Raw genomic sequence first — 25,860 nt, forward strand, 5'->3', positions numbered from 1 at the left:
ATTATTCTATGCCAACACTTTAAAAACAATTTGGCAAAGTTAAAATTTTATTATTTGATTATCTTTCTTCCAGTACAGAGATGTGATCATTGGATAAAAAGTGCATGTTTGATTGGCTTCTGTTCTTCCAGGTATGGATAGAAATCCTGATCTCAGCAGCTGCAGAGAGCTGATCTCCTCCTCTACCAAGGCGGTGGATGAACTGGTCATTGGCCTGTCCAAGGAGGGAGTAGAGGCTAAGTCCTTGCAGCTTCCCTGTCTTCAGACAGTCATATCTGCACGAGATGATCTCCACTCCGCCCTGCAGTCCTTGTCGTCGTCTTTCTGGAGCCAGCAGGGGGTGAACGACAGCAGAAGTTCAGCCGGTTCGGACAACAGTTTAGAAAATGACTCCTCCATTAAAGACAGACCCACCACTCACAATGCAGTTAGAAATAAAGGTGTGTACAAAGTGGTGTACCCCTTTGCTTCAGGTGTGCCGCTCAGTGGCAGCCCTCACTGGGTGTAATAGCTCTTGTTACCTTGAAGAAAAATAGAGAGGCAACCTGCTAGGATTCAAGTAACTGTAAAAGTACAGGAAACAATCTTTAAGCAAATAAATACTTGCCTGTGGCATTAACAAATTGCAGAAAATGGACACAATCTTTCTTTGAAACATTCAAAAGTAAGAATTGTGTTGTTTTCAACATGGTGTAAAGGAAAATACTGTTGAAGTTTCTTTGACTTCTCTTGTTGGTATGGTAAAAACACGCCCTCCAGTTTGAATATATTTATGATGCGCCAAGTGAAGCTAGAACGTTACTCATGAGTGTAAATTGTACGTTAACTGATTTGTCAATAGAAGCTCTAAAGAAAAGGGCAGTCTTTGTCAAACCATTATTTCAGGACTATATATTTTTGGGACATGTAAAGTCTCAATTATGGGCACTCCAGGTAGGCTAATTTGTAAGAATAAGAGGACCTGGTTTTTACACTATTCTGTACATTGTTTGCTCTTGTATATTGTATTGCAGCATACCATATCACACTATTCGCACTCAGACAATTATAAATTTTGGGTTCCATGCTAATATTTGTATCTAAACGAATGCTGTTGTAACCATTTTTTTATTGCTTTAAAGATAATCCAGCCACTTGCACAGCTGCTAAGAATCGCATGGCTTGATTTCACATGGATTCCTAGTTCTTTACCTTCAGCTCACAATACATTGCTGGTAGAGCGCACCCATTCAAAGACTTTTACTGTTAAGTAGCAATAAAATCATATTTTTTCTATATTCAACGTGTTTACATTTATGCTGGCTCTCATATGCATGGCTCTCAACTAAACTTTTCATTAATTGAAAAAGTATGGAAGTGGAAGCCCACATTTTATTTTAACCTTTGAAATTTGTGTGATATTTGTACTTTTTATTTAAAACAAAAACACATTAAACTAATGCTTTCCCACAAAAAAACTGACGATTGCATCATTTACAAGGGAAAAAGAAGCCCAAAGCATTCATTACTGTACTGACACAAAATATGTCACATCATCAACACAGGTGAATATGGATAAAATAACTTTGTTCATCTGGTTCTCAGAGTGACTAGTATGGAAGATGGTGATATTTGAAACAAGTTGCTGTCTTTAAACTGTTGTCTTCTCAAATTGCACATTTTATTTTTATTTTGCTATTTGTGATGTGTCTTGTGCCATTTTTGCTGTGTAGAATTGACCACAAATTAAATCTGGGTTTTGCGCTTATTTTATAAAATTGCAAATCCCAAAACTCAATATTTGGGAGAGAAAATTGAATTTCAGCTATGATAAACTCCAAAGAAAAATGTACAAACAACTTTACATTAAAAACTGTCTCGTATGTAAGGCCAAGACTTTATTTTTAAAATGCAATCTGCACTTGGAAGTACAGTTTTCTTGGTCATTGGTACCTTCATGGTGAAAGGTTAAGGTCAAGCAGGGTCAGCTCTTTCTGTGGTTGGCACCAATGCAAAGCTCAGTCAACACTGGCAGCAGGGAAGAGAGCGATAAGTTGTGGACACACAAGCAGAGACTCTATGAAAAGAAACAAAAAGCAAGCCACTTTTGACCAAAAAAAAAAAAAATCAAAGACAAACTGAAACACTGTAGAAATCTTGAAAAGAAAAAAAACATTCTTTCAATCTTCAAGGATCAAAAAGGAAAGATGTATAAATTTTCCAATATGAGCATGCAATGGTATTAACAATAGGGCTCAGAGATTGTAGCAGTAATTTGTGAAATTTGACCATACAGGAAACACCTTAACTCCATTGAGCTACGGTGTATCACTGTAAAATACGAGGTGGATTAACAGAACCGAACAAACTGCGATTCGTTTTAAGCACTTTTAAGAAAAACACTGTTTGTCAAGATTTGGTCCAGAAACTAATATTTAGCTTGCCACAATTAATTGCCAAAGGTTTGAAAACTAGTCAACACTTTACAATTTTTTCCTTTGTTTCTAAAATTACTGGACCCCAAAAAGTCCATCCTCGAGCCCCCAAATGTCCTTGAACCCTACTTTTACCACCCTCTGCTGCTGGCTCCAGGCTACACCCACTCATCGTCTGCGTAGCCTCATCTGCATCCTCCCTTCATGCTCCCTGGAGTCAGCAGCACTTCGGCTCTACTTTTGCATGGTTAAGAAGTAAACATACTTCAGAACGGATTGATGGTGCGTTCATAGACACAGCTCGACTTGAAATGAGAAGACGACCAAAAGAGACGAACAAATCAGGTAAAAACAACGCGTTGTGTTGTTTTTGGAAATCACTGTTGGATTTGTCGCTTTATTTCCAGCTAACAAAGTATTTGTTTCAGGATGCACTGGTTGTATTTCCCCATTTTATCTCTGCTTGTAAGTAGTCTTTATTTTTTTTAACCAGTAGTATTTCTTTTAAAACTGTTTGGAATGTGCGTTCCTGTTAGTTTGAAAACCACGTGTGCAATCTATTAATACTCGTCTTGTTAAATTGAACATTTTAAAAACAGACCTGGAATTGGAGAACGCAGTTTTTCATTGGGCCACTAATTCGTTTCCAAGTTTGAGCGCTTGCCTACTAATTTATCTTAAACTGTTTTCACAGCTGAACTAAACCTATATTTGTGTTACAGGTTTGCGTTCAAAGCTGGATATTAAGTAAGCTAATTTTCTCTTACAAAAAAAACAAAACAAAAACAGCTGCAGTGATGTTCTTCACATTTGTCTAGTTACATTATGTTATTTATACATTATTTATTATTATTTTGTTAACACTGCATATTTCCTCTCTTTTCAGCTAAGCTTTTTTATTGGTTTTATTTTCATTTCTTGTTGTTCNTANANTGAGTGCTTTTAGTTTTTTGAGTGATTTCATTTTGTGGGTGTGCTTCCTTGCTTTTTTTTTTGCATCTATTTATTGGATATTTATTTATGTCACTTCCTGTTGAATATTTTATTGAGTATTCTTCTTCAGTATCAACCACATTTAGGAGTAGACATCAGTGAATCTCATCTATTATTGCAGTAACAGAATTTTTCAGAAAAATTCAGCCTTTAATTTTAGAGCTTTTATTCAGTGATGATAAACTCTCATGTTACAAAAAAGGAAAACAAAACTGGTAAGTCATCAGTGGCACATTTGTTGATCAATTTGGGGGTTGCTATTCCAGGAGGGAAACCTTGGCATCCCATTCCCACATAATAGGATGCCTGACATGGGAAACTCAAACTCTACATATCTAAACAAAGCTTATTTAAAGGCTAGTCAATTTATTTAATATGGCGCCTCTTGGTTCATACTGTATTTTTCATACTAAAATTAATGACAAATACAGCTCTGGAAAAAAATGAAGGGACCACCGCAAAATGATCAGTTCTTTGATTTTACTCTTTATAGGTTAATGTTTGAGTAAGATGAACATTGTTGTTTCATTCTATGAACTAGTGACAACATGTCTCCGAAATTCCAAACAAAAATGTAGCATTTATTTCCAGAAAATGACAAATGGTCAAATTCACAAAAAAATATGCAGTGCTCTCAGATTTCAAATAGTGCAAAGAAAACAAGTTTATGTTCATTCATTTAGAAACAACAATACTAATGTTTTAATTCAGGAAGAGTTCAGAAATCAACATTTGGTGGAATAACTTTGAGGTTTTCAGTGGGGTTCAGTGCAGTGGTCTCTTAATTTTTCCCATAGCTGCATGTGGTAAAGAAACTTAAATCCATTTTTATGTACAATTTGTGATGCAGCTGCTCATCCAGAGGGAATCTTGTTAGATCCAGGAGATTTAAAATTTAGATCTGCTGAACTAATACAGATCTGGTGACCTAATTCACAGAAATTGTTCCTCAGTTACAAAATCCAAATTCTTTCATGATCAACACTCTCCTAAATAAAAAAAAACCTTCAGGCAAATCTGCAGTGGGTGAAGCATTCGTTTCTGTGGATGATCTGGAGATCTTTCTATCAGCCTATCAGCTGATATGTAGAGAAAACGTGCAGCAGTCTAGCACGCACAGCAAGACTCATCAGGATATAACTGAACAGGAATTTAGTCCTACTTATTTATTGGAAACTCATGTTTGTGGAAACGTGCTCAAACAGAAAACTCAAGACTCTTGATGTAACAGGTCAGCTTGCGACTAAAAATCTTAAAAGATTAATCTAGCCCGAGAGCTACATGGAAAATGCATTACTTTGTGCTGGAGCAGTGAAGTCTCACATGCTTTAGGCAAGTCAGAGAGGTATTCCTCTCAGTGAGACACCCAGATGTTTTTCAGCACTTACATCATCACTTGGAGAGTGACTCATAGCGAGTGCAACTTATCCACCCTTGTAATGCATGTTTTAGATGTGCACATACAAAAAAATAATTAGCGGTCTGGCAGGGGCCGAAGAGTCCATTTACCGTAAAGACTTGGAAAACTCTCATAAGGCTTTTGTAGATGGCTGGAATCCTGAAATGACATCAAATTGTTTAGATCGTCATCGCATCATTTACACAGTAATCTGGTTCATATGGAGAATAACTTTTATTTGCCAGTTCTCATCTGTCTTAATGCAGTGACACTCTTAAACTTTTGGAATGTCGCCTGTATATTGACTTCCACTTTGGTGGAAGCTTTTCTGTCAACTTGTTGTCTCTGCTTTTCAAATAGCATTAAGAGTGAAAAGGAGAGGCCAGCCATATGACAAGTTTTATTACAAGTATGTTCCCGATTCCATGCAATGGAAGGATGCAGAAGAACTATGCAAGCGGCTATCTGGGAACTTAGCTATTGTCTCCAACCCAGCAGACTACCAACAGCTAAACAGCTTCTTAAAAAACCAGAATATCTCTGATGGTGTGTGGATTGCCAGGAAAACCCTAACGCGTCAAAAACGTAGGTTTATTTTGCTTATTTTGTCAACAAATAAGATGCACAAATGTTCCACATTCTTAGGAGTAAAATAAATTCATCGTTGATTTTACGATTAACCTTATAACTACTTCCTTCTCTCTCTGTTTGGGATGAAATCAAAGATTCTTCCAAGACACTGATTCTGGATTTCTCCAGGCGTTCGGACCAGATGCATGCTCACCTTCTGCACAAGTTTCCCTCCATGAGCTCATTGACTGTTTGCACCCAACTACACTTCAGTGCAAACACCTTTGGAATTTCCACAGTCTTTTCTTATTCCATTAATGACTTCCAACTCCGAGCAAATCTGACCCAGGGAAACCCTGTGCAGTTGGCTCTACGGATCCACAGCAAACAAGGGCCTTACGCCAACGCTTTCGAACATGATGACTCCTGGCACTCTGTGTGTGTTTCTTGGAGCCAGGATGACGGAAGCTGGGCCCTGTACGCTCACGGTCACATGGTTTCAAGGGGGAATGGCATGAATTGTAATAATGACAGCATTAGCCCAGATAGCTTATTCGTTATTGGTCAGGGCCAGAACGGGTCTTTTGAGTCAAATGATGCATTCTCAGGGAGAATCACCAATCTGCACATTTGGGATCGAGTTTTGAGCAGCTGTGAAATACTCACTATGGAAAATGATTGTTCAACCATCTCCTCTGGGCTGGTGTTTAAGTGGAGTGAGCCATTGCTGGAAATAGAGGACCAGATGTGGGGGGAAAGCCCGTGTCAAGGTACAGTTTAAATGACAGGAAGAAGAAAAATGTTTTTGTAAAAATCTAATATCAAGGATTTAGTTTTTGATGAAATTAAAGGGAAAGTAGTTTGTGTTTTTTAACCTAAAGGGGAAAAAAATCATCCCTTAAAGTCCAGAGCTTCAGAAAAATATAAACCATTTTTTTTTTTTTTTTTTTTTTTTTTTTTACTTCACATTAGTTGATTTCACAATTGGGTTGGGTGTGGTTGCTATGCAGACAAAAAAAATCTAATGGACACCAGGCAAAAACAGCTTTTGTGCACACACAAGATTCCAAGGTCTGAGCGAGGCTCATGTAGTAACCTCCTCCCATCTGGCACTTTCAAGTGGAAAGACTCGAAATTAGACATTGACAGACGCTTTTCAATCTAATCTAACTGAGATATAATTGTCAAATATGCCAGCTTCAAGATGTGAACAGCTCCTGCAAACATTCTTCAATGGACTCACAGCTAACATTGGAGTAAAAGTTGAATACAAGTTCACACCACTCCTTGCAAATTAGTATTTAAAGGAAATTGTAGACCATAAAACTGTTTCCTTTCATTTAAAAATGATGTGCTACTTTGTCTTTTTACATCACATATAAAGTTTAATGGGCATTGAAGTCTGTTCGTGTAGTGTCATGATATGTTAGAAATTTTCTTGGCATGGTTAATTCTCAGAGTATAAATACTTTTCCAAAGCTCTGTCTACAGTAGCTGTCAATACTGAGAAATATTTGTATTTATTTATTTATTTATTTATTTATTTATTTATTTATTTATTTTAAACCACCCAACTGAGAACTAACGGATAAAAATGAGCAATGATGACTAAGTTGTAGCTGGCAAATTAGCTCTAAATGGTTCTTGTAAATGTTTTTTTAACTTAGATCATTCTGAGTCCCACCCTTGAAAACAGACTTCTCCCTCTCTGACATCATGGTCCCCAGTGAGCATTCAGTGTCCAAAAGCCTCACTCCCTCTCCTACAACTGAACTTGCAGACGTGATAGTATACTCACTTTCTTTCTGACTTACGTTCCATATTTGTTATTTCTGCTCAATATCTAAACCCTAAAATACTCATCAGCCAGGACCTCCTGCTCTCTAAAGCAGGTGGTCAAGCAAAATACAAAGTTATTTTTCTTCTGAAAGTTATTTTACTTATTATTACTTCTAAAACACATCTTGTAACTTACTGGACTTTTTACACTTATTTATTTATTTATTTATTTATCTTTTTATTTATTTTATTTATTTTATTTATTTTATTTTTTTTTACAAAGAGCGATTTGCATCAATATGAATAGTACATTTGATCAAATGAAAACTATAAGGTTTGCACTGTAAAATAAAATCAAGGGATATTTAGAAACTGTGCATTTCAGATTACCTTTTTAAAAAAAACAACAAAAAAAACATTTTTATATGAACACATTTTAAATGTTTTTAATTTAACAAAAGCATTAATCCTACCAATTTTCTTTGCTAGGGAAATTTGCCGATTTCACTGTGGATTTATTTAAGTCGTTGCTGGATGGGACTTCTTGGCAAAACCAAACTTTCACTGTCAAAGTTTTCCAGAAAAAGATGATTGATGAAGATTGTGGAGTGTTTAACCCTGTTACAGAGAGCTGTCTCTTAGAGAGGTGCAGCTCATACAAGAGAGTCGTCTGTCAATTAAAGAAGGGTAAGTTTCTTTTGGTCTGTTGTTCACTCTTTTGTATTCTAATGAAAACCTGTTATGAGTGTCTTATGTTGGATATTTTATGTGGTATTTAACCATGCTATATCTGACTGTACACATGTAATTGTAAAGCGTAAAAAAGGCACCAAGGCTGATCATAATCAGCATCTCATATCAGGGCAATGGCCAGAGACTGACTGTATCGGACTAGCATGCAGTTACAAATCAAACATTTCAGTTTATGATGTCATTAGAAAGTTCAGTTCCAAGCATCTGTAGCAAGTAGATTGAAATAAAAGAGTGATAAAAATAGTTTTTTGCGGTACACCTCACAGGAGTTTGGCAGGGATAAAATCATAAATGCTGAAAGAATGATAATAATTAGAACTGAAAATAAAATTAAAACTATCTATAATCCAAACTTTAGTTTAAATAACTTGCCACACAAGGTTTCATCTGTCAAATTTGTTGTATCAGTTGATCTGACTACACTTTATTCTCTATACTTTTGCAGCAAAGCCCAGTTTGCCAAACTCTCCTTTTTTCAGTAAACTGAGCAAATATCCAAACATCACGCAGGTAAGTTGTGACATCTAGTTGTCTTTGGCAAAAGTATATGATGTAATTGAATCCTCATAAACTTAGAAATGTGTAAGTATACTGAAAGAAACCTTAAAAGAAGAGCTAAAAACCTTGTCTGTGTATATCAGGTATGATATTTTTATATCAGACATAATTTTGACATAGAGTTTTTTATTTATTTATTTGTGAAGCACTTTCTAATTTTATTTTATTACCACAAAGATGCTGTTTTGGACTTATCTAATTAGTGCAAATCATTTAGTCAATTTAATGTGGTCCAGAGCTGTTTGCCTGTCTGTCTGTGTCTCTAGGTAATGGAGGAGCTAAGCATCAACACCTCCCAAAACACAGATTTGACCTCCCTGCAGCAGCTGACTCAGGCTGCTGTGCATACAATAGAGGCTGATGGCCATCACCCCTTAACCTCAAGTGACATCCTCTACTTCGCTCAGCTGATTGATGGCATTGCGACCAGCACCCACTCTGCAGGAACCAATTCAGCAGAGGTCATGATGTCCATTGCTACAAACTATTTAAACCTAGCAAATGTGATGCTTGAGCCACAAACGGCTACGCAGTGGGTTGGTCAGACTGAGGATGGGGTGAGATAGGATATTTTATTTGTGTAACAGTAGTTGTTCATCAAATTTTCTACCTATAAAAACCCCTTCCTATATTAATTGTGATTTTTTTCTTTTTTTTTTACTGTTTGCAGGTCAACTCTGGACCATTTACAATCATCAAGAGCATTGATAGTCTCACTGAAGCTCTTGCAGACACACTGTCTGTTCAGCAAAGGGGCTTCACTCTCTCTACTAAAAACATAGGTGGTGTACTGTTTTGGATTATTCTTTGCATCTCAGAGTTTGCATCTTCATACACGTAGCATGAATTAGTAGTATAAAATAACAGATGCTGTGCATATATTGTGCTTCCTGTGCCATCAGATGTGTACCTGAAGTGGCAAAAACTTTCTCCTGAGAGCAGCAGTCAGGTCTTCAAGCCATCTGCAGTCTCCTCTCACAGGCCCAGAGGAGGTCGTCACGACGAACTGATTATCCCAGACTCCGAACTACAGCGGTTGCATAAATTAGGTAGGGATGAAATATCGTCATCTACGACTTCTGTTTTTGTACCATGAAAATTAATGTCTAGATTTTAATATTTGAAACTCAGCCATAGACAAAAATTCTAAATTTAAATGGTAACACAAGCTACTGTTATAGGTAGATATTTTTAACATGCCAGAGGCCCAACTTGTTTAAAGATACTTTCAGTTATCTTTATTTTGTTGTTGTTATTGCTGGCTCATAGCCACTTTCTGTTCTTTTGGTTGTCACCAGTCTATGATGGATTACACATTAAGCTGTTCTTTCTCTGTGAAAACAGGATGTAAAGAAGTGATGCTTATTCATACCCACTACAGCCACCTCAGTGAGGTTGTGTCTGCAGCGGAGAAATCTACAGAGACCCAGCTAAACAAAACAGAGAGGTTAGCTACTATTGCTCCACCACTGATGTTATTCCAAAATAAAAACAGTACATCTGAACTTGCTTCAACCATTTATTCTTATCTCATATTTCTAATGAACTTCTTAATTTTGTTATATTTCGTTCGTCAAGCAAAACTTCCAGAACTGTATAAATCTGATCAATTTTCTTTGCATCAAAACTGATGCTTCTATATTAGTCATCTGTCCTTCAAATAAATGAAGCCAGAAGATTATTTTAAAGTAAGATTTATGTTAGTGATAACTGTCCTTTGCCTTTCTAGTACTCTTCCAGGCAAACTAACCTCTGCTGTCATATCAGCGACTGTCCGAGACGTCTTGAAGGGCCAAACCGTCCCTGTGGCCGTCCAGTACACCCTTTCATCTTCACAAGTGGTACGGGATGTGGTTCATGGTGTAATCTAAACCATTACATGTACTCATTCTATTATTGAAGTTACTATTCAAAGATTTATGTTATTTTTTGTTTTTTTTTTAAATATATTTTTTGTTCTCACCAAAAGTGGCATTTTTACTAATGAGATAATTTTAACAAAAATTGTAACATTTATTTACAAAGATTAATTTTCCTGAGGGAAAGAGTCCAAAATGAAAGACGAATAATACATTTGAATGAAAACATTGTCCTATGACAAACAGGAAAGGCATTGATTTTCTTGAAATAGCAGCATAGAAAGGTTTGAGAAGATGCATGTAAGATTCTGGAGAACTCAATGTCGACCTCAATGATTATAGCTTTTGCCGTGGTGCATGTAAGGGAACATGCTGGGATCCTCATGGTAGGATGCTAAGAGATTTGTTCGTATTTTGACACTTTGCTATTGGAGAAGATGGCAAATAAACACAAATCTATCTTTTTTGTTTCTAGACGAAGTATTCCCGGAGAGTTCCTGCTGTTTGCGCATTTTGGAATTTCAGCCTGATGTAAGTTTGACAAACTTTAATAGACATGGCACATTTTTCTATCAATAAGATCTCAATGAAATTAATAAATGGCAAGATTGGGGTCTAAACATTGGTTTTTAAAACTCATATTTTATATGATCAGACTTAAATAGTTTATTCCAAAAAAGCATAGCAAATCAAAGTGTATTGTCATCTTAGTATTATATACCTTTACGACACACAGATGTATGCGAACCAATGTCTCCAGTAACCACTGGACGAGAGACCGAGTACACCACACAGGGCAACACACATGCAGAAATGACAAATATACTGTAGATGCACACACTCACCCCTGAGGACAAAGGCCGAAGTACCTTGTGATAACCCATTCATGCATGGGGAGAACTAATGAACATTTATGTTTGTGTCAATGCTTTTGTGCTCCATTATTTAGGCATAGTCACGGGAGTGGCTGGTCCAGTGATGGCTGCTCCCTGATCTCTGTTGGCTCTAGTGATACTTCATGTCTGTGCAACCACACAACCAACTTTGCAGTCCTGATGAATTACTTGGAATCTAAGGTAACTACACATTTATTGACATGAGGTAATTAAGTGAATTCCATACATGAATTAATACGTGGTAGTTTCTATTGAAGCATGGGACAAGGTTTAAACTCTAGAGATACACTCATAGAAACCCTATATTATTTGAAGAGAACACTGACAAAAGAAAACAGGTGACCCAAAAACAAAAAAAGTTAGTAACGGTAATTTGTTACACGTAATCAAATTAAGTTTATTCAAGCAAACATATATGGTGTATTAAGTTGTCAGGTTAAACAAATGTAAATAAATTAAGTTTAACTAACTTAATTTGATTACATGTAACAAATTAACTATTTTTTTAAATTGCAGCTCCATTCTGTTTTATTCAGTGAAAGCTTAGATGTTTAGATGTAAAACCTAGCAAACAATTTGCCAGGTGACTATAAACTACCATAGGCCATAATTAATTTTAACTCTTCTTTAGTGAAGTTAAAGAGCTTTTATACTTTTATTGAAGATGGATATCAGTATAAATATAAAGATAATGAAGATTTGTGGCAGATATTACGGGCTCTAGTCTCGCACCCAATATGTAGTCGAAGGCGTGAAATTGTTTTTCATAGCTAAAATATGCTTAATCTTACACACGAGAAAACATTGAATAGAGTCTTCACAATCTTCAGTTCTAATGTATTTTCATGTGAAGATCATTGCTGTTGAAAGGTAAGATATAGCAACATAAAATTTTAGGATTTACCGTACGGTTTACCAACCAAATGTTCATATTGGAAAAGGTTTCCCACTTTCATTTTCTCTTTTCCATTACCATGTGTGTCCTCTGTTTCAGTGGAGTCCTGAAGAAGAGCTTATTTTGACCAAGCTTACGTTCATCGGCTGCGGGGCATCTCTCTGCGCACTGGTGGTGACCTTGATGCTCTTCACTGTCCTGGAGTGAGTAGCTGTTTAACATTCCTGTTCCATTCGCCAATGATGCAAATAAATAGCCTCTGTGTTGTCACAGCCAACAAACTTTGAGCTGGTTTGATTCGCCTTTAACTTAAGAATAAACTTCTTTTCCCACAACATTCATTCTATGGGTATTTTTTGCCAAGTGTTGGTTATGCATTTTAATTCAGATTATTTCTGATAGTAAAATGGATGCTTGTATTATTAGTTCATCTTACTCCTATTAGAAAAATGTGTTGATTGGGTTCTTAAATGAACAGAAAGGACTAAAAATACACACATTCATCTGGCATGGGATGACATATTGGGAATCTGGCCGCTTCCCTTCTGTCCTCCAGGCTTTTATCAGTATTGACTCGTGCTAATGCTGTAATTGCTGTTGTCTACATGTGAGTCCTCTCCGAAGTTTTATGGTGGAATCCCACAGCTGGCAATTAACGTTATAGTCTCATAGGGATCTCAATCAGCAGAAGAGGTGCTGCCCTGACAATTTATAAATGTCCTTAAAGCAAAGAGGGCAGCAGTTCATTTCACACATTCTGCTGTATGATCGTCATTTAACTCATCCCACTCCACAGATAAAACACGGACTGGAAAGGTGGAGATTTGCTTAGAGACTGTAAAATGTATTTGGTGTGAAGCACCATGTGCTGACATTAGCCTAATTGGTTTAAATAATTGAGCTTTAATGGAAGTTTTAGTACTGCTGCACTGCTGCAGCACATTCATAAAGAGAAGCATAAAGCTGTGTCAGCTTGTTGTGGTTTAATACTTTGGTGAAAAGAGCAATTATATTATTCTGTTGTGTCTAAAATGACACATCCTAAATTTCTTCAGCAAGTTAAGCGGGAACAAAGGAAATTATTATTGTTACCCATTTAAATGAGTTCTATTTAATCTGACAATGGATTCTGTTATCAATAAAAAAAAATGTTTATTGCCATTAAACGATTGTATTTTTCTGGAAAATAAAAAAGGAAACCAAGGTGTTTTTTTTTTTTTTTTACTTTTCCCTTATTTACAATTATATCTCAGCAAGTTGAAGGAATCGTGTGGCAAATTTATAGAATTAGATCAGATGTGACTAGAGGTGGTATATTATAGACACATGCATAAAATAGTTGGATTAATTTATCTGAATTAACATGGATGTCACATCCTCTTTCTTTAACTTAACAATAAAAGTAAAAGTAATCTTACACGTGGAAAAATGTATTCTTGATCTCACTAAGTGAGATTGCCGTTGATTTTCTTTTTTTTACATATTAGTCACACTGAGCTTTTTCAGTGTATCCAAGGAAATAGTAACAATCATTTGGCATTTATCGCTTAATTTACTTAGCTACTTCAAGATGGTTTTTGTTGAAAACTTCAGCCAAAGTTACCTTCCATTTGGGTTCACCAACACCTGTCCTCATGAGGATTTTCAGGCAGAATTAATGAAAAATGGACACTAAATTTAGATTTGGGAGCTTGTCTTTTATAGTCAAAGTCATAGATTTTCGTTTAATAGTTTCTTTTTATAGTTTGTCATTTCTTCCTTTAACTTCAACCCGTTAACATAAATCTACGTTTTGTATTGCCATTACGTTTATTTTGTACTTTTATGGGTAATTGATTTAAGTTTGCAACAATTATCTCTGCTGCCCTTTAACACATGCCATAAGGATCTATAGAGAGACCAAACGAAGAAAAACCTAAACTTTCATTTGAGTTCAAACATTTCATCAGCACTTATATGATGTGATTCAGTCTCACTAAACATTTTTCCTTTTAAAATGTCCCTTTCTGTGTTTATAGCATCCCTAAATCAGACCGGACCTCCATCCATAAAAACCTGTTTATAGCTCTGATCTGTGCCCAGGTGATTCTGCTCTGCAGTGGCTCCGCCATACACAGCAAGGTACCGTACAGGCAGGACACAAATCTTCTTTTATTTATCAGTCTGTGTGAGTAATGTTGTCACTCTTAGGGACATATTATGGACAAATGTGAATCAAATGAGTTATTGTAAGCTTGCTGGTGGGAAAACATGCCACCGTTAAACAGCAACTTTGTACTGGCTACATACATGTTTTTAATTTTACTCCTGCATGACATACAAATTATAGTGATAACGAAAAAAATATCAAACTCATAACTATTAGAAGGTCTAATTAACCAAATACAATAAATTGTTTTGCTTTTAATTGAGGTTGAATATGTAAAAACAAATGGAAAACAAATAATTTTGGCAGATGATGTAACATAAGTGACCATAAAAGCTGTACCAATCAGCCTCTGGTGGTTACCAAGATGCCTTGAACCGCTAGTCAAGACTAGTTTTTCCCCCCCTGAGGGTGAGAAGATGCTTGTTGGCTATTTTAGTATTAATAAGGTCTTCTATAACAAGGCCTGAAATGATACAACATAATTAACTTGTTTGGATGTTCAGTGTCTTTTGTAATTCTATTGCAATTTATTTGTTTTCCAACATCTTTAATTTATGGAAGCTGTATTTAGAGGTGAAACCAGAAATTGTCATGCACTAATTGCAAAGATACATACACGTTTTTTTCTCACTGTCTGAAGTTAAATCAGATCAGAACGATTGCCGTCGCTTTAAACATTGTGGGGAATGCCCGGATGGTGATGTCATGCCTTTGGAAACTCCTGATAGGCGTTTCAGACAGTGAGAAAAAATTTGTACGTGCCTTACTAATGGGTGTCTGAAAATGTCCTTTTCAAACTCTATATAACAATCATGACGCAGTATTTTGATCAGTTATAATATTACATATCATATCAACCATATTTAATTATTTTATTAATGAACCTTTTATGAGACTTCTTTGCAATTATTAATTGCAAAGTGAAGTGAAGGTCACTGCATAACCTCACTTTGAAATGTAAGCCAAAATCTTGCAATTTCTCTGTGATTTTCGTATAACCACAGGTGGCTTGCACACTTGTTGCTGCGTTGCTCCATCTTTTCTTCATGGCAGCTTTCAGTTGGATGCTGGTTGAAGGGCTGCTGCTCTGGAGCAAAGTGGTTGCAGTCAACCTCAGCGAGGATCATCATATGAAGTATTACTATCTCATCGGTTGGGGTATGGTGGTTTTGTGCATATGAATCGTTGTCTTGTCACTGAAAAAGCAAATCAGGTCTGGTGCCTTTATGAAAACACCTGTAAAGTCATAAGTATCTTAGACATTACGCAGATATTCTTTAAAATTTGAATACATCTTTTAAAATAAATGTTTCATAAATAAAAATAATTGAGTACCACAAAATGTTTGTAATCTCCATGTATTTCCTTTTTTTTTTTTTTGAATTCAAACTAATTAATCTCAAGTAAATACATTTTTATCCTAATATAACCAGGTCTTCCTGTGCTGATCGTCACCATCACTCTTGCATCGGCCTCAGGCAAATACTCAGCTGATGACTACTGTTGGCTCAGTGTCCAAAATGGTATCATCTGGGGATTTGTTGGTCCGGTCATCTTCATCATAATGGTCAGGAATTTATTTATTTACTTTAAGTTGATTATTGTGCTACTTTCACTGTTAAAGTGCTAAATAAAAAGAACATTCAGCTTTTGTGTATCTGGAAATCCAACTGTTGCTGTCACCCAAATGTTGGTCTCTTCCTTGGAAATTAGAAAAGTGCAACATTTTGATCATTAATTATAAAGTATTTCGACTTTTTTTTCCACTTTTTTTTCTTCAAGTTAACATATGTGAACTTGCATTATTATATTTTTTTTAAAGGTGAATCACATTATTAGACAAGGAAATCGGTAATAATTTGTTTGCACAGAACATTCTAACAGTCAAAAAGGAAAAGACATACAGCAAAATAAGAGTAATTATCTGACTTTTTTCTGTTCTGTTTTCATTTGTTTAAAATATATTTCCAGGTCAATATCTTGGTTCTGACCAGGGTGGTAATCATCACCATCTCGACAGCAAAGAGAAGGTCCATCATGCTCGCCTTGGGCATGAGTCCTGCTGAGCAAGCCTATGAGCAGATCAGGTAGTGGCCACTAGGAGGCACCATTTGTCCTCTTTTAAAAATGAATGTGTCGGGGATGCTGGGCGAAAGCTGTAGTCACAAATTGAATCCAAATGTATTTTCTTTTTTATCAACCTGCCAAAATATATATTTTAAGTAGCTTTGCATTAATTCTGTATATTTTTAAAATACTTAAATTAGTTCAAGTGTTAATAATATGTTGTAATTCCATGTAGCTTTTATAATTAAAATTCCTACAGTTCCTTAGTGTTTGTCCTGCTTTTATTGGGTGTTGATGTCCTGTAAGGTTTGTAAGAGTTTTTGGTTTATAACACTGTACTGTATCACTTTTTTTTTATTCGATTCAGAGATGGTATGAAGTGTATCGTTGCTCTAATAAGAGTTCATTTTTTGCATGCAACATACCCTGCCTCCATACACGATTAGTGTTAAAATCTGATGGTAATACAAATAAAACTGTGTATTTATGTTGATGTTTTAATTTGTGGGTCCACTGAGGAGCACAGTAGATGCACTGTGAGAGTTTTCAATGCAGGCCTTGAACTGTGTCGCACCTCTGGGCGGCAGCCGGAAAGTCAAACACATTGGCTCACAGAATAAACCAGTTCTAGGTGCATGTCATTTCACAAACACACAAATGCACAGACAGCTGTTGCGGTTTTGGCAGTCACCTGAGTGGGAAGCTAATTTGACTCTAAACAGAATTAAGTCACATTGAGGGTGGGAAGTTGTCACCACATCAGCTTTCCTGCCCACATGGCTTTGTGTATGGAAGAAGCAGCCTGCCGGAGCTGCTGGGTTTTCTTCTAAAAGGAGTTGAAAATGCAAGGGTGGATACTATGCAAGCTGGAAGAAGTGGAAATAAAGCTTAATATAATCAGAAAGGAATCTGAATAGTTGAATTATTTTTTGTACTTTTTGTTTGGGTCTAAAAATTGTTTATCCATTTCAGATCAAACATATTTTACATGTTCCAATATCCGTTAATAAAATTCAGAGATTTATTTATTTTTTTTTCCCAAGCATGTTTCTTCCTGTGCATATTTGAAGTTTTTTCCCTCACATTAGCGTTGCATGGTAATGCAAGTCTTTGGTTTTGTCCAGGGAAGAGTTGCTGTCCAAATGAAATATTCCTCGACTTAAAAAAAAAAAGGTTAAATAATATTGATCTGAATTGGAAATTAAATAAAATTGACTGTCAGAACTTAATCAGATCTTGCTTATGTTTCTTAGCTCAGATTCACGTGTGTGTGGTTTGATTTCCGTACTTGATTTATTCTTGTGTTCATGTGAGTGCAGGGCCGCAGTGAAAGCGGTGTTGGTGTTGCTGCCAATCCTTGGACTGACATGGCTCTTCGGCGTTTTGGTACCATTTTCCATCGTCATGGCCTACCTCTTCATTCTTCTCAATTCCCTACAGGTACACATACACACTCATGTATGTTATTAGAACAGACATTGAAGACTAAAAAAATTTATATTACAGAAAAGAAACACTTCACGTCCCAAGGTTTTGCACTTAATTTTTACTAACAAAAAAAAAAAAGGTTAAAGTCTCCATGAATGCATAAAGAAGTTTAATGGTCCCACATTCATGCACATTCATGCATGTTTTTTTTTTTCCTTCTTTTTTTCCCCTTCTTTTTACACGGGATAGATTCCCGTTGTGACTGTACAAGGTCTATGGACCAGATATAAAAAGCACAAATCAATGCAAACGCAGCAATAGACAGATAATTGCACAATCTATTTAGAAAATTGATGTGGTACCATTGGTGAAATATAAAAAGAAGAAAACAATATATTGGATGGATTTTAAGGTTAATTTCTAATGAAAAGAAAACCGAAGAACAAGATTCTCTGAAAATTCCTTTCATTTACTCATCAGCTGGAACATTAAAGTGTCAGTTTAGTTTCTCATTTGCTGTCAGTGCAGTTCTCTGCTTTTTATCCTGGCAGGCATTCATATGAATATAACTTTAACCGCGTAAACACTGCGCTTTCCAAGTACGGTGACGCTACACAAACTTATCAATCCAAGAGACTTTGACGGCTCTCACAGGAAATGTTCACAAATATGCAGGTTATTCATATACAGAGGAATGCCTCTGTAGCTTGAGTAATAATTAAAGCTTATGTAGCTATTTCTTCAAATGTCTAACCTTAAAAAAAAAAAGAAGCTTTACAAACACATCAAAACTGTAAATATTATTGCAATATTTTGATCTTTTTCCATGGTTGCCATAGCACATGAAGTTGTCATGTTTTATTTCACTTAACAAAAGGATTATAAAAATTTGAGATGGTGCATTTCCTCCAACATGTTGTTAATCAGGCTTTAAATTGTTTAAATAGATTAAATATGTGCATTTACAATTCTGTACTTCTCTTCTGGTTCACTGCAGTAGTTGGGAAAACCTGCTCAAAAATGTGTCACGAGCTAAAAACATATTTTCAGACCCCTAAATGTTTTGAATTCACAATTTACCTAAAAAACAAAAATATTAAGCTGATCCTTTTACCTTGCGTTGCCTTTATAGAATCACAATGGACATTAAATATTGAAAAGAAAAAAAAAAAATACTATTTTTAAAACTAGCACTTTATCTGTAGCTCTCATCAGTAATAAATAATTTGAAGCAACTGAACTACACACAGTTTGTGATGCATTTTAATTCACAATTAGGTCAGTACTTTTTAAAGTATAGACAATATAACAGAAGTTAGCAGCACTATGTTGCTTCTTGGTCTTAATTGGAATTAGGCCCCTGGATGAATTTGTGCTTAGGGCCTCAGTCAGCCTCGCCCTGAGTTTGACCAAGAATACCCATCTGTACTAATTCCAGTTTTATCTTTTTCCCTCACTTAAAACTGCATTCTGGGAAGAAATGTTGCATATATCACATTAGGCTGATTTTAATTGCATGTAGTGATTTGTAATAATGTAATATGTTACAAGAAATAGTTGTTCTAAGTCTTTTTCTTATGTAAGGCCTTTAAAACGACCATCTGTTTGTTACTGTCAGCTGGAAAAAGGCAAAGGTCGTAAATAACATCACAGTTTAAGCAATGTAAACAATATTTTGTTCATAAATCAGGAACAAAAAGGTTTTCTATTAAACTTAGCAATTCTGCATTTCTCATATGAAGAGGGTACGACATATATCAAGGTGTTTTTACTTGTCATTGACAAATATAAAGTAAAAAGGGGAAAAGGTTGCTGTCTATGTGTTAAAAAGGGAATTACTTTAACATGAAAATTGTACTCTAATTGTTCTTTTTATTTTATTTTCTGCTTTTTTGTATTCAAAGCCCAGTATTATGGTTCTTTAGTTCACATTGTCAAAACCCCTTTCTAAAAATTTAGTGCATACTGTGCTGTTCTTGCTGTTTTATATTTTTTGTTTGATATTTTAGACACACACATTAATATTCAAATATGCATCTATTCTTTAATAAGAAAGGCACCTGTTTGGATCATGATTTTCTGCATTTCAGTGTTATTTTCTACTTTGCTGTCCAAACGGAAAGCTTGAAACATATTTTGTATTACTTTCTCTGTAGCAGACCCCTTTGTATTTCTGCCCTTCTCCCCTCCTCCCCCACTTCTCTGCATCTGCTTTTGCAGGTTGTAGTTATCTTTTAATCAGCTGTATCTGTAATTGAGCTGTATATTTAACCGGAAAATCAATAGAGGACTTAGCTCCACTCTAATCATTAAGTCAGATCCTTTGCTTACCATAAATAGTTTCTGTTTCCCTCTCATATCTAATTATATTTTTTCCATGTCGACAGTAATTAACACGGGGGGGGGGGGGGTTTACTTTGCTCTTGTTGTAGGACTGCGCTGTTTAACATTTTAATCGCTGATATGGATTACTGTTATGTGCTTAATTCTAACCGGCTCTGTCTATTCAGCTTTTCATCTCTGAATCCTATGATCCGATTTTCTTTGTCTGCTTCCTTTTCTACATTTCATGGATCTCTTAAGTTTTCTCTTTTTGACGATGCAGGATGGCCCTGGTCATTAACTAAAAGACACCAAAAAATTTAGTCACTTATTGATTACACTTTTAATCAGTGACTTGAACAAAAGTGAATACGTTTGTTTGTTTTTTCTTGTATAAAGACAACAATTCTATTTTCTATGGCATTTTGTTATATTAGTTCAGGGACTCTTTTAATGAATCAATGAATTTTTCTTTGATAAAAGCAAATACAAATGTAAAAAGCTAAAACATTTCTTGCTGAAAACATTCAATTTTACAGAAAACGCCCTGTTCTGAAGGATAAATATCCAAGTGATCATAAGGAAAAAAGTTCTTGGGCTTTTACAGTTTGGTAAACCGCTGACAAATAAACCTATTTTTAACAACCGTACGGGCATGTTCGGACTCCAAACTCAACCATATTTAATGTTGTGCAGGTGATTTGGTCAACGTCGTCATTCAAGTGGCTTTTATGCCAGAACTGTATCAATGAGTGAGAGCAGATTCAAACAGTTTTCTCACATGCGGCTTAAATAATATCCAAGGTGAAACTAAGACCCCATTATAATCTGGCTTCTGAAACGTCTCACTACATTTATACAAAATATACATGGGAGGTTTACAACTTTAGGTTTCACCTCAAACTAACTAGCCTTGAATGGATTGGAGTCAGAGAACTCAAATCCAAGTTCAGCAGGAGTTGAGGCTCTGCAGCCACTCTCCATGTGCAGGGCAGCACCTGCTCTGTGTCTGGAATAGAGGAAACACATTGCTCTTATTATTTCTTATTGTCTATAACGGTAATCTAAAAATATTGAATAGGTTGAGTGAAGTCATCTGTACAGTTCTTTGCAAAAGTTCACTTTTATCACATTATAGCCAAAAATTCCAACATATCCTATAGGGATTTTATGTGTTAAATAAAAAAAATATGCATGATTACAAACTGAAAGGAAAACGATGCATGGTTTCATGGCCGTCACAATGATTATGTTCGATTCAGACTTGTCCTCCTCCCAGTTGAAAAATATATATATATTTTTTCTTGTGGAACATTTTATGTCTTTCATGTATTTTTTATAGAACTAAATCGGTCAAAATTGGCACAAGCTGATGAGACCTTAAAAAAAACTCAATGCCATTATAGGCTAGAAAAGGCCTAATTTGTTCTGATGAAGGTGGTTGGATAAAAAAAAAAAGACATAGATTGCAGAATATGTTTAAGTTGCAACTTATTGATGGTATCTCTTATTAGTGATTGCGTTGTTACAAGTATGGACAGTTGCTACTTCATGTCAGAAAACCTACGACTGCAGGATGTGCCTGAGTTATGATTTCTCTCTTTTTTTCTTTGTCGGCTCTCAGGAAGCTGGTTCAGCATTTAATGTTCTTACCTCAACTTGGCAAATTTCATCATCCGTCCTCATGTTTATCTGAGAATTTAGTTATGAGCGAAGCTGTGGTGTCACAGCATTGGCACTGGCCATTTTCTCTTGTCTCCTTGATATTTTTTGTTTTACCGTGTAACGGTACACTTGAGCTGAAGACAGTCTTGCCATCTTCAGTGTCAACAAATCTGTTTGTTAGAGAGTAGACTAAATACCATTCACACACATTATTACATTGGTATAACCATAAGACTGGGACAGGCAAATTTCTGGCAGGCAAGTGATAAAACGAACAAACCCATAAATTGGTAAGAAATTTTAACAGTGTGTGTGTTTTTTTCTTTATTTGTAGCTGTTTTATTTTCAATGGGCCCAGCCCAAATAACATAAAGCTTAAGCAGCAAGCTTTTACTATGAAATCAATAAAACAGATAATATTGACCAGCCTTTTCTTATAGCTCTCCCTGATGCAGCTCGCTCATCTCCCCCACTACAATCCTTACAACTACAAACTATCTCCACTGTTGTTATTGCCTGAACACATTATAGTGAAAAAAATCACTGGCATTAATGCACTTTTGTCTTTCTGAACTTGTAGAAAGCACTATTATATTTTATGTCCCGATTCGAGGTTTTGTGTCATGCTCTCACTCCACTCCTGTGATCATCATGATGTTTTATTTTTTTTCTATTTCTTTGTTTGTATCTAATTACAACAAATCAAATGTTTGCCATGTGTTACTTTGCAACCAGAATCTACTGTTGTCATTTAAGGTGCAGGACTTGTACCTTTAGTGACCCGTGGAGTAACATTCTCAAATCAGACAACCTAGTAGAGATGTAAGAATCACCTGCAGATGTCGATTTTTGTCAAATTCCAGTGGCTCTTGAGCTGTTTCAACACGAGATACAAAATAGCCTTTCTGCTGTGTTGTCCAGAAATATTCATAATAGGAGTTGAGACAAAGTCACATTGTGTGTGTTACAAAACAATCTCTGTAACATCTGTATTTTCTGGAGGTCTGCATTCATTTAGATTTCCAAAAGGCTCCTATAGAACTTTGAAATTCAGTTCATGGAGGAGGTCAGACATGACAACTGGAGGGTTGTCTATTCAGTACTCCTTAATTTACTTTATGTCTTGCTCTCTCGCAGCCTAGATGAACCGCAGACGTACCCCAACATGCCCTGGAAAATATATCCTCCTTTTGAATAGCTTTCATATCTCTTTGCTTTCTGTCACCTGATCAAGAACACTTCCCTGATGCTAACTTTTTGTCATCTTCGAACAGTAATCATCGACATCATCGAGTGTTTTTGCTAACACTAACCGGTAGCACTTACATTTAGTGCTTTCGCAGATCAGAAAATCTTTTTTCAGAACAGCTTGTCATAGGTCAGGCCATTCTGGCTGAATAATGGAATCCAGTGAATTTGTGGTGCATCTACATTTTCTTGACTTCTTTTAAATGTGAGAAATCACGGTCCCTTGTCATATTTTATTTTATTTTTTTATCAAAAATAAACATCGGCATGAATTTTGAACGCTTGAAACTTTTTATTCTTACCTACTACTACTTGTTTTATTATTTTATTTATTTATTTATTTTTTTATGAACATCCTCACCATAAATACGGTCATGCCTCATCTACTCCCTTATCAGCAAGAGATAGAAGAGAAGAATGGGTGCTCTTTGGGTAGGCCATAAATTCTTCCACTCTTTGTCATCCAATCTCGGGGTAATGTCGTTCAAAATCCCCGTACCATCTATTATCCAGGTATAATAGGTTCCTGGTCATGCAGTGTCCATCCTATTATTATCCCATAACTTTAAACTATCAATAACTTTGAGGTTCAGAGATAGTTAGATGTTGGTGAGAAAAAAAAAGGAAGTATAGGAGAGGTGAAGGAAGTTGAGCAGTTGGTAAAGCAAATATTAAGGTGATGTTTGTTCTCTGCGAGTTGTTGATAGTTGTTGACTTTGACTGGGAAAGTGCTACTCAGAAATGTGTTGGTTTATTTCTGTTGTAGTGCTTTGTTTCCTGAGGAGGGCAGCCCTGTGCCTTTAAAAAAGTTGAGTAGTCACAGAAATGGATAAGAAAAGTTATTTTGTCTGTTTCATCATGTTGTATTTAGATCTATTTCCTCACATTAACAAACATTTTCAGTTTTATCGTAAATCTCATGAATTAGGAGATTTTCACAGGCGGAATAAACCTTTAGATATGAAATTCATCATTTTATCAAGGTCTTAAAACAACTTTGAGAAAGCATTGTTGTATTGTTTTAGAAAGAAGGTGTGTAATTATTTTAAACTTAAAAGTTAAAGTGCATTTATTTGTATGAATTGAAAGACATTACAACTTTTTTTTTTTTTTAGCTGAATTGTACTTTTTGCTTTTCTAAAAGACTACTCCACACCATAATTTAATTGTAAGATTAATTCACATTCTTGCAAGATATTTTAGAATTTAATATTTGCATTAAAATACGCTCACTACCACCAAACAGATATCGACACTTAGACAAACACACACACACACACACACACACGCGGGCACAGACCAGACTTGCCTAGTTGACATCAGAGTATATCTAAGATATAGATATGATCAATAAAGTGTTGCTCTGCCTATTGATTTTTGCCATATGGAAGATTTGTTGTGTGAGTAAGCAATGCTTTTATGGCCTCTAAAATGATTGTGCAAGAAGAGGTTTTCTATTTTTTTCACTCAGAAGTTGCTTAGAGCAAAACTCTAAGAGACAGTTGGTGGTTTTAACAGGTTTGTGTACACAAACACATATAGTCACTTGTAATTAGGCCTTATATGAATAACTTTTTACTCGGATATCAGTGGTGTTTTAGTTTTAGCTCACCAGTAAACCCATCCATACTTTACTTTATGTTATTACTCTTTTACCTCTGCTCATATTTAATTATTAATAAACACATGACTGCTCTTGTCTTTGGTCTTGGAGTCAAACAGTAACCCAGTATCTTGAGTCTGTTGTTACATTTGAAGCTCACTTACAAATTGGTACAAATTGCTCACTTGTTTTCTTCTCATTTTACCATAACTTCATTCAAACTGTTCAATTTCTTCTTGTCTGTATGGCTGCTACTGCATGTCACAGCAGTTGAAGCCTCACAAAGTCGAGTCCTGCTCTTTAAATACCGATTGCTATTAAATAAGTTACTTCGGGACACTCGTTACATTGAGATGTTATTTTTTATTGCTAAACAGCACAAGATAACAACTCTAATCATAATTTGAAATCTGTTGATATTAATTTATTTTCTCAATGAGATAACAGTATGGAGTAGGAAATTAACAACCTTGACAATATTGTTAATTTTTGGGATTGTTAAACACCATAGCTGGTGTTTATTGTTGATAACAAATTTTACACATTTTTTATAAACAAGATGATAAATACTTAGGTCTAATCTAATTTAATTTAAGTCTAACTGGATTAATTTTATTACGCATGGATAGAATCATTTGGCTTTTTATTGCCTTCAAATGTGAGTTTTTTTGTGACTTCATACAATGTAAATGGAAGCTAATTCTAAACAAAAACTAATAGTCTAGATAAGATGATGTAGAATTTTATTTCTGCTTATAGATTAGGAGAAGAATTGAGCATACAGTGTCTTTCTTAAGAAACCTATACAAGTTAATGGGCATTAACTATCACAATCTGGCTTTAACAAGATTCACTCCAAGTCAGTGCTTTTCATTTAGCTGAGGAAACAAAAACATCAGATTCTGGGTCACGTTTCTCTCTTTCGACTCATCCAGACTTGAACAGCAGCCCCATTCAGAAGGAACGTTTTCCTTTCCTGTTTCACTCAATTGGTAATTTTGTCCATGTGGCATGCTCTGCCTGCTTCACTTTATTTTATTTTATTTTATCTTTTATTTTTTATTTTTTTGCTCAGTTTTTTTTTATGCAGTGGGATACAACTGATGCGTTTATTTATTTTTTATTTATTTAGTTTTTTACATTAAAAAAAAAAAAAAAAAAAAAAACTCCTTTTTGTCCCTGGTTAATTTTGAAACAGGGTTTAAAAAAAAAAAAAAAAAAAAAATTTTATTTTTGTCCCTGGTTAATTTTGAAACAGGGTT

At 35.4% G+C, this 25,860-nt stretch overlaps 1 protein-coding gene across 1 annotated transcript; it reads left to right on the forward strand.

The window, feature by feature from the left end:
• Positions 1-2,618: 2,618 nt before the first annotated feature.
• On the forward strand, positions 2,619-17,817 carry LOC106942152 (adhesion G-protein coupled receptor D2-like). The gene is made up of 20 exons (XM_015025361.1): positions 2,619-2,759; positions 2,843-2,879; positions 3,137-3,161; positions 5,167-5,391; positions 5,532-6,146; positions 7,645-7,842; positions 8,354-8,418; positions 8,733-9,023; positions 9,137-9,248; positions 9,369-9,515; positions 9,811-9,913; positions 10,196-10,307; positions 10,801-10,856; positions 11,275-11,401; positions 12,216-12,319; positions 14,135-14,237; positions 15,270-15,423; positions 15,699-15,832; positions 16,237-16,352; positions 17,652-17,817. The coding sequence occupies exons 2-20, from the start codon at positions 2,844-2,846 to the stop codon at positions 17,800-17,802; spliced, it is 2,874 nt and encodes a 957-aa protein (XP_014880847.1). The 5' UTR covers positions 2,619-2,759; position 2,843; the 3' UTR covers positions 17,803-17,817.
• The last annotated feature ends 8,043 nt before the right edge of the window (positions 17,818-25,860 follow it).

This window comes from Poecilia latipinna, unplaced genomic scaffold, assembly GCF_001443285.1.
Source record: "Poecilia latipinna isolate Pla-1442-1.1 unplaced genomic scaffold, P_latipinna-1.0 Scaffold4074, whole genome shotgun sequence".
NCBI classification, from domain to species: Eukaryota; Metazoa; Chordata; class Actinopteri; order Cyprinodontiformes; family Poeciliidae; genus Poecilia; species Poecilia latipinna.